Source organism: Coloeus monedula (assembly GCF_965178545.1).
Source record: "Coloeus monedula genome assembly, chromosome: 16".
Classification (NCBI taxonomy): domain Eukaryota; kingdom Metazoa; phylum Chordata; class Aves; order Passeriformes; family Corvidae; genus Coloeus; species Coloeus monedula.
Window position 1 is genome coordinate 3,741,230 of NC_138796.1, and position 9,093 is coordinate 3,750,322.

The window sequence follows — 9,093 nt, forward strand, 5'->3', positions numbered from 1 at the left end:
AAATGGGGAATCAAGAGGATGGAACCAAACAGAGAACTGCACACAGACCCCAGGACACCCAAACTAAGGGGTTTAGCACTCTGCTGCCTGGAGTGTCCTCTGTAACATCACTGCAGAGCTCCAAGTTCTCACTGCTGGCTCCTAAGAAAACTGTGACGTGCTCTAAAAAAGTATAAAAGGGTATTACACAGTACTCAATTACCCTCTCTGCAAGCTACCAACACCCTACACTCCCATGTTCTGCACTGTCACACTCCCTGCTTCCAGTTTGTTCTGTATACACAGCTGACTGTCTCTGGAACTTGTTTTCATCTCAGCTTTATTAGTAACACACATCATAAGGCTCTGCTCCACAAAACAACCAACTCCTTTTCTCCTCCCAAGAAATTGTGCCCTAAGGAATGTGCAGCTTGTCAAATCACCTGCACAGCCAGGTGAGACATGAAGCCAGCAGGATCTTCAGCACCTCAGGAAGAGTTCTGCATCTCAGGGTTTATCATCACTTCTTGGAAAATACTATTGTAAGTAGCTAAGAGAAGATAAAATGGGAGGTCCAAGAGGTAGTGCCAGGATCACCCACTGGTCCTGCCTACTCTCCTTATCAGCTGAACAGACCCTTGTACGAAATTAGTCATTGTGAAATCCACAGTCTCAATTTACCCAAACAAATTGGCTCCTAGTTCCTATGTACGGTGCTTGTTTCCCATAGATTTCAATGGGAAATTTTGGAACCTGACTAATTAGCTGGTACTGGGCCTTATTCGCAGTCCCAGTCCTGTCATGTAACACAGCAATGACTAAAGGGTTTTATTTCTGCTTTTATTGCACCCCATACTCCAGAAAACTCATCAGTGGTATAAATAAAATGGCTTGCCAGAGATCCCACAGGAAGTTTGCAACTGAGCTGGGGAGTGGAGCCAGGTCTCCCACATCCCATTCCAATGGCACCAGGCCATCCACCTGATCCCAAATGGTGTTATGCAAAATGAGGATCCGTTCTGATGTGCCTCCAGCCCTCTTCTGTTTCCTAGCACTCAGCCACCCAACACCTTAATACTGACCTCCTTTTTGGCAGCTTCGAGTTGTCACAACCTCTCCCTCAATTTGAGGCAATGAAGTGATACTCAAAAGAAAGCAGCATGAATTCTGCTCAGCCTAAGATCCAAGCTAGGCTCAGTGCAAGCAGCATCTCCATCCATAAGCAAACAGTGTTTAAAAGGAGATTAAACACAAAAGTAATGCCTCTAATCCGAACTGCTTGGTGGGCACAGGCGTCAGGCTGGAAAGGGAAGCCGTCCGTGCTGCCAGCGCTACGGCAGGGCTGGGCCACGGCTCCTAATCCCACACTCAGCAGGGCTGGCACAGCTCCCTCCTAGCATGAAGGATCCCTCGCTGCCTCGTTTAAAGAAGCTGGTAAGAACCAAAGGACTGGTGTGATCAGCTAACCAATATGTTAAGCCATGTGCTTACATGGAACTGCTCAATTCAGCTGCACTTAGCCATTCTCCATCACCATGTTTATAAAGCAAAATGACACCTCGAGGAGCATGTGTTGCTTGTAAGATGATTTCTAAGGTGAAGGAGGCCTCTGGCTTGTCCTGTACCTCACTGTCTCACTGCATTGTCTCAAGCATGTATAGCAGTTCCTAAGCCCATGTCTCTCTGTGGGGGTTACAAAAAGAGATCTGCACAGCTCGCTCAGCAGACAGCAGAACAAGTTCCAGGCAAATCTCACTGCATTATCTAACACAAATTGTAGTATTTCTATCAACACATCATCCATGTTGGGTCTAATAAACAGAATCATGGGGCACATGGCTGGAGCCAGAAGACACCACAATGCTACGAGCACTTAGTGTCCCCCTGATCCCCACAGGCATTTGGAAGGAATTCCATTTCCCAGTTAAGTCAATGGGAAAATCATCGAGCTTCAAGCAGTGTTTAAGTCAACCGGAGTCTTGCCCAAGCAGGAGTGAAAAATCACCAAGTCAGCTTTGAAACTCACACTCGGCTCTGAATGTGTAGCCAGAAGACCTCCTTTAATTTCATTAAAACCACGATGCTAGAAAAAACATTCTCTAGTTTAACTTTAAGGAAGGCTGATACTTAATTTGTATCAGTTTTTCCCCCAACGTACTGATTCAATTGCAGGGTGAGGATAAGCTCTTAGCGAAGGAAATGGGAGTTTATGGGTGCTCAGCACCTCACAAAATGAGGCTCAGAGCAGAAAGCTTAGAAATGGGTGGTTCTTAGTTTAGAACTCAAACACTGCTCGTCACCAAGGGAAGATGGAGGATGCTGCACACGGCCAGATTAGTGCAGCTCTCTTTTAACATTTTAATAATAAAAAAATGTTTTCATGGCAGCTGATCAAGAAATTTCTCCGTAATCTTTTATGTAGTGACAACATATCAATGACGGGCATAAAAACTCTTGCAATTAGCCTTGGTCAATCCATTAGTGTAGCTGAAATTGTTCTTTTTTGTCAGATTGGCAATTTTCCACTGGGTCATGGAATATAAATCATGGAGTTCCTGTGACATTCTGCCAATACATGATTACTCTTTTCCCTCAAGAAGCAGGTGGAAAGCATCCTAAGTTTACTGCTACTTTATATTTATCAATTTATACTTTGCATTTCCATCTTCTTCCCAAACTATTTTATGTGAGGTACAACCCTCAACACATGCAGTGTTAATGCAAACCCTTCTAGATGTCACTTTGATGTGCATCCAGAAAGCACAGATCCAAGACTTCTAGTACCAACAGCAGCAGTTTAGGATATTCTTATAATCTCAGTTTTTTCAGGAATTCAATGTAAAGTACAATAAACTGAAATGGTCTGTCTTACAAATCAGTCCTAGAGCCAAAAAGCCCATGGCAACATCAGTCTGGTTTTTTGATCTTCTTTTTGGCTGATGCAAAATCTGCTCTTCTGACATCCAACTGCGGAGATAGATGTCATTAAATTTTCAACTTTGATCTGTTAAAGGAAATAAAGTAGCAGCCTGCAAGATCCTGTTTTGTTTAGACTTTTGGGTTTTTTTCCTTTACCTAGGTGTGATCAACCAACTGTAAAGGAGGAGGAGTACTCCCTCATCTGTCTCAGGAAAAACACAGGCCACACACGGAAGATGCCTCTCACGATGTGTAAGACATGCAAGGGAAGCCAAAACATTGCACTGTAACTTTTGAGCACCACACCAAAACCCGCAAAGTCAACAGCACATTTTCCAAAAGACTGAGCTCTGCAGCAGCCTAACACTTTTTCCATGGAAGTACACAGTTAATTTAGAACATTTCTCCACTTAACAAAAGCTGCTCTGCTAGCTCTTAATCACAGGCCGTTAAATTCACATGGCCTAAGGTGACCCTGGTGGATGCCCTTAACCCGTGCAAAGAGGCACACTCAGCTCTGCCTTTCCCCATGCAGGCAGATGACTTGGGGAAAATCTGTTCCCAGCGGGAGGCAAACATAATAGGTGATGAAATGAACTCTACCTCCCACAGGACAGATGGGAGAGGTGAAGCACGAGGAGAAAAACCACGCTGCTGAGCCAAAGAGAACTTCACAGGCAGAGCGGAGGAAATGCCCCGTTCGGGGGATTTAGTCTGCTCATAGTAAAACTGTACTCGGCACACTAGAGCTGCCTACTTCCTGGGACTGTGCATGCTTTCTCCTTTAAACAGGGTCACACTCTGCTCTCCATCATGCCAAGGCAATTCTGTCACTGCCTCTGGATCCCAATCGCAGCAAATTCATACAAGACCCTATTTCCTGATAGAGAATTTTCATGCTGCCTTTACCCTCCGAGTCGGACATGCAGCACTGGGCTCTGACAAACTGGCCTGGATTTTCTTTTTTGAATACAATGATAAGCTCCATGTTGGGTAGTGTTTTTCTTTAAGTAATATGCCAGATGGTCTGGGGGTGTGGTTTCTAATTTTATGAAGGGGGTTATCAGTCATCTCTGTGCTACAATATAGAGACCAAATCTGTCAGAATAGAAGAAAAACCTGCCCACTCTGACTTACAAAACTTACTTTTCCAATTAAAAATATGTGTTTTGCATTGCAGGAGAGAAAATTACTGTTCTTCCTTCATTTTCCACAGATTCCGCCTTGTTACTCAGGAATATCAGACATTTTCTTCATGCATGCCTGATCCTGCAAACTCTTAGCCTACAAGATCATTCTTAATTCTCAAGTCCACCCACTGAGTTTACACAGGGCTACTCACATGCAGAAGGACTGGCAATACCATGCACTAAAACGAGGGAGAGAACAGTCACTGGAGTGATTTTGTTCTGAGCCTCAGCTGAAAACGAGTACATGCTATAAAAGAGAAATATACACTGTACAAGCCCTCACTGAACTGGCTGTTCCCTAAAGGCAATTGCAGCCCTAAGGAAATACATTTCAGAAATATCATCTTACCAGGGACAACGAGAAAGCACTTGATTGCTAATTCAAGCTAATACTAAATATAGTAAACAGGCCCGATCCTGTTTACTGAGGAAAGCACGGCAATTTCAATACTCGATTAGTCACTCTGATAAGCCCTTAGTAAGAATTACTCATGACAGTAAAGCCTGCAGGACTGTGCCCAGGAAAAGCAAATATGGGTAGTAAAGATGGGCTACTCCATGAAAACTCAACCCTGCCTGAGCAGCTCAGAGTACAGCTTAGCACACGGGCAAAAGCAGCACTCACACAAGCAAGAGCCGGGTGAAAGGCTGAATATTTTGGTATTATTTTTTAATATTGTTTGAGTTCACGTCTTAAGGAATTACTGTTTCATGGTGAGATAGTAAAATATTTATGTCTCTTGTTTCTCTAATGGTTTCTAAACTGACAAATTGCAAGAAAACGGCAAAATGAAATGGGTAAACTTGTGGCTGACCTTTTCTATTTTTGGTCTTGCATCCTCCAGTTAATATTTGCCACGAGGTAAGTAATTATTTTCTGAAATAAATTAATTTCTCTGCTACATTTACCCATTTATTCAGCTCCTGCCGTTGCCTCACTTGTCTGCCTGATTCTCTTGCAACGGAGCCACGTGAACTTTTGCTCTCCTTCTAAGTGGTATTTAAAAATGAAGCATGTGCTTGTTACGCTGAGGTATTTGAAAAAATAATGTATTCTGGTAGCTACAGAACCCTGAATCAAAGGCAGGAGCAGAATGCACTATTTTAAAATGCTAGCGCTCAGATCCAGCCCTTCTGCAACAGCAGCCAACTCCACTGAGTTCACTGGGAAAAAGATTTTAGCAGTAGTGCACTTGTCTGGTCCAAAAGAGCCTTCAGTGGGGAAATATGAACTGCATACCCCTTCCCTGTTGTGAAAGTTTCTCTAATTGCGGTGATAAACAACAGTGATGAAGCACTGCTCTCCAAAAATATTAAACTGATGCCAATCTGGTAATTAGTAATTAGCCTCTATGGTAAAGTCTTGTGCAAGACAGAAATACTCCCATTTTCAGTATAATGGGAAAACATTTGCTCCCTAATCACATGAAAATTGAAAGCTATGACTGTAAAATAGGTTCCTAGTGCATTCCTGCTCATTAATAAGCACTGTACAAAAAGCAGTGAGTTAAACTCTAGAAGGATCCTGCAACTCTGAATGAAGGTGATTGAACCTGGCACAGACTTTACAAAAATACACAGCATATGGTTTAAAAGGAGATGGCCCAGTACCAATGCAAGCAAGAACTCATTCATTTTTCTCCATGTTTGTGCTTCAGCAAGATGCAGGCTTCCCCCGGGCACATCAAAGGTGCCGGGTTTATTCTCTCTCAACTGAGGGAAAAAATCACCAGGAACAAAGTGCATCAAGTGAAACCAAATGATAAGGAACCCAGCAATACCATGCTTCTAGATCTGATTTACTGCTGCAACGATCTGTTAAACTGCACGTTCTCACTACACCCATTTGCATGCCTAATGATGCAGAAAATAACCCTGCACTATTTTCTTTTGGAAAAAAAAAGTGTATTTTTGAGGGTAAGCTTCATATGCAGGTTCCTGTTTAAAATCAGCACGGACGGTTTATTTTCCTTTTAATAAAGCCCAGCGCTTGAAGAGACATTACTTCATTCATAAATATTGTTTCAAATATTTTAAATACCTCTAGGACAGTAGTTTAAAGATAACAGAGCAATGCAAGACCAACAACAAACCTTATGGCAATTCTTCTCCGCTGCGAGACAGAGAGAGCTCTGAAAACACGGGGGGTCACAAGGTCCCTCTCCACCCTGAACCCCAAGAAGTTTTAATTCCCGATCGACCCCCTTGGCCGCCGCCTCCCTGTGACACACAGCCCAGGGTCGCCTGGCTCTCGGGGCCGGTCCCCGCACAGGTGTCTCGGGCGAGGTGCGGAGCGGGGAGCGCGGGGAGCGCGGGGCGTGCGGGGCCTCCCCCCGGGGCGGCGGCGGCCGACGGCGCGGAAGGAAGGAGGACGGGACTAATTTACCTACGGAGTCAATCTCCAGGAGGCGCTGCAAGTCGCGGATGCTGTGGATCTCGCTGTGCGCCAGCCGCTCGATGAGCTCCTGCGGGATCTCGGCCTCCTTCAAAGACAGACACACCGCGGGTCACCGCGCAGTCCCGCCAAGCGCGCCCGCAGCGCCGGGCATGCGGCGCGCCGCGGCTCTGGGCTTGCCGGAGAGGGTGCGGGGTGTTTGCGGGACATGTTGGGATGAAGCAGGGGGAAAATCCACTTCCCCCCCCCGCCCCCCCCCACAGCGCTCCGCGGGGCGCCGGAGCGCTCCCGCCGCCCCCGCCTGCGCGCCCGCGGGGGCTGCGCGCCGCCCGCCCGACTGCGCCACGGCTCAGCGGGGCGGCAGCTCCGCACGGCCCCGCCTGGCAGCGTGTGCCCGGCAGCGTGTGCCCGGCAGCGCCGAGCCCCCGAGCCCCGCTCGGCGCCTGGAACCCACCCCGGGCAGCGGCTGCCGAAGTTCGCCCGGGCGGGCGCCAAGTCCCCCGCGGGCGCGGGCTCCCCCGACCCGGGCAGGAGAAGGAGGAGGAGGAGAGCCCCGTCCCACGGGGCGCCGCCACCCTACCAGCGCCCACGTCGCGGCTCCCAGTGCCAAGCAGACCGGGTCCCGGGAAAAGTTACAGCCGCTGTGCAGCGCCGAGCACCGCGCTCGCCCCGACCGGGGCCACCTGTAGCAACCCCGGGACGCGGCTCCGCGCCCCCTCCGTCCCCTGCGGGCGGACGGGCGGGAGAGCTCCCGAGTGCTCCGGGAGAGCTTGACAAACCGGGGAGGGGCATTTTGGGGCGCGGGGGATTCACCCAAGTTCTGCCCGCTGCACTAGCGGTGCCCGCGGCCGCGGTGTGCAGCGCTGGGCGCCGCGGGGGCGGCCCGGCTACGCGCACCCTCGGCTTCCGCACAGCCGCAGCCCGCTGGCACCCGCGGGGCGTGGATATTTTATCATATATTTATTATATATATTATATATACTATATACATGTTAATTTTTAAGGGCAGCCAGCAGCCCGGGCGCGGAATGCACGGTCATTCCCCTTCGCTTCTGCCATGCATGAAATGGCAACTTGCTCCCAGGCTCGGCCGCGCAGGGCCCGGGGCAGGGCAGCGCTCCCGGCGGGGCCGGGGCGCGGGGATGCCCACGGAGCCCAGGTGAGCAGCCCGCTCCCTCCCCGCTGCCCTCCACCGCCGCTCGCCCCGACCCCCGGCTGCAGCGTGCCCCGGGGACCGGCAGCGCAGGAAGCCGCTCTCACCTACCTCGGAGAAGGTAAAGGACAGGTAGCCAAAACCTATCAGCAAAACGCAAGCCCAGGTCCTCATCGCGGTCTAGTGCACTTTAGACACGGAGGGAAGGCAACGCTGATGGAGAGGGGCTGCAGGCCGGCTCCTGCCGCGCAGGAATTCAGTACCATCCCTCAGGGGAAAGGCAGCGGGGTGGCTCGGGGGTCCTCCGCATCCAGGGTGGGTCGGGGCTGCCCGGGGCGGCGGTGGCTTAATGACGGCGCGGCCGCTGTTTGTACGTTCCCCTCGCTACGGGAGCGTGGCTGCTCTCCCTTCTGCCGCTCTCGCTCGCTTCTCTTGGCTCTTAGGACTAGACCAGCCGGTACTTCTGCATATTTGCTTAGATCAGACCAAAGTGAAACCCAAGGAGTCGATCCGGAGCGCAGCCGAAACGCCCATCACCTGTCTGGGGCGGCTGCCCCCCTCGCGCGGGCGGCGCTGGGGCCGCCTCCCCCCGCCGCGGCCGCCGCTCCGCGCCGCGCCGGGACCGCGGGGCTGCGCTCTCCGCCGAGGGCCGGCCCCCCCCGCCGTGCCTGCCCTCCACCCGGCCCCTCCTTGGAGAGGGGAAAAATCAAAAATCTTTATTGATACGGAGCGAAATGTTTCTCTTGCCGAGAATGGTCCCGCTTCCCTCCCCGGCTGGGGCGAGGTCAAAAATAATAATTAATTAGGAATAATAGCAGGGATAAATCGGAGCAGTATTGCAGGATCTCGCGGGCTGCCTTGGTGCAGTTCCTGCTCCACTTTGCACGGGAGAAAAAGACAGGAGAAGGAGGAGGAGGAGGAGGAAGGGGGAGAAAAAAAAAAAAATATATATATATGCAAGAAGCTTTAAATCCCAAGGGGATCGGAGACGAACTGCAACTCCAGGCAGAGGGAGGCTCGGGACTCGCTCCGGAGCGGTGGCCGGTCTGGAGCGTGGCCCCGGCGAGGAGCAGCATATACCGCTCCCGCCCCGCCGTGCACCGCCCCCGCCCCTCCTCCCGGGTACTCCCGGCACCAGACCCACCAACAACAAGTCGTGGGGGTGCCGGCAGCTGCGGCGCCTGCTCCGGGGCCAGGGGCTCTGCCCACTGAGAGGGGAAAACAAGGAGCCGGCGGCGGGCAGGGGCCGGGGGGAGCGGGGCAGCCCCCGCCGCCGGCCCTCTGCGGCACCGGGCGGGGGGCGGGCGCTGCTGCGCAGCAGCCGCCGTGTAACCTGGCGGGCTTGGCCGTGTGCTCTGCCTTTACATAAGGCAGAGCGGATCGCCATGGCCACGGAGCGATCGTGTGTGCGCGTGTCTGTGCTTTCTTATCGTTGTTATTCTATTTTAGCGGGGGGG

The 9,093-nt window shown here is 51.1% G+C and overlaps 1 protein-coding gene across 9 annotated transcripts in view; it reads right to left on the minus strand.

Annotated features, from left to right (window-relative positions):
- Window positions 1-8,668, minus strand: part of PDGFA (platelet derived growth factor subunit A) — a 33,750-nt gene extending 25,082 nt beyond the window's left edge. For all 9 annotated transcript variants that reach the window (XR_014226859.1, XR_014226860.1, XM_082292073.1 and 6 more), the window contains exons 1-2: window positions 7,748-8,668; window positions 6,475-6,571 (exon numbers count right to left, since the gene is read on the minus strand). Coding sequence is in view for 7 of the 9 variants with exons in the window: in XM_082292073.1 (XP_082148199.1) it covers window positions 6,475-6,571; window positions 7,748-7,810 (160 nt within the window). In the remaining 2 variants the exon portion in view is untranslated. The remainder of the gene's footprint in view (window positions 1-6,474; window positions 6,572-7,747) is intronic.
- Window positions 8,669-9,093: the final 425 nt, after the last annotated feature.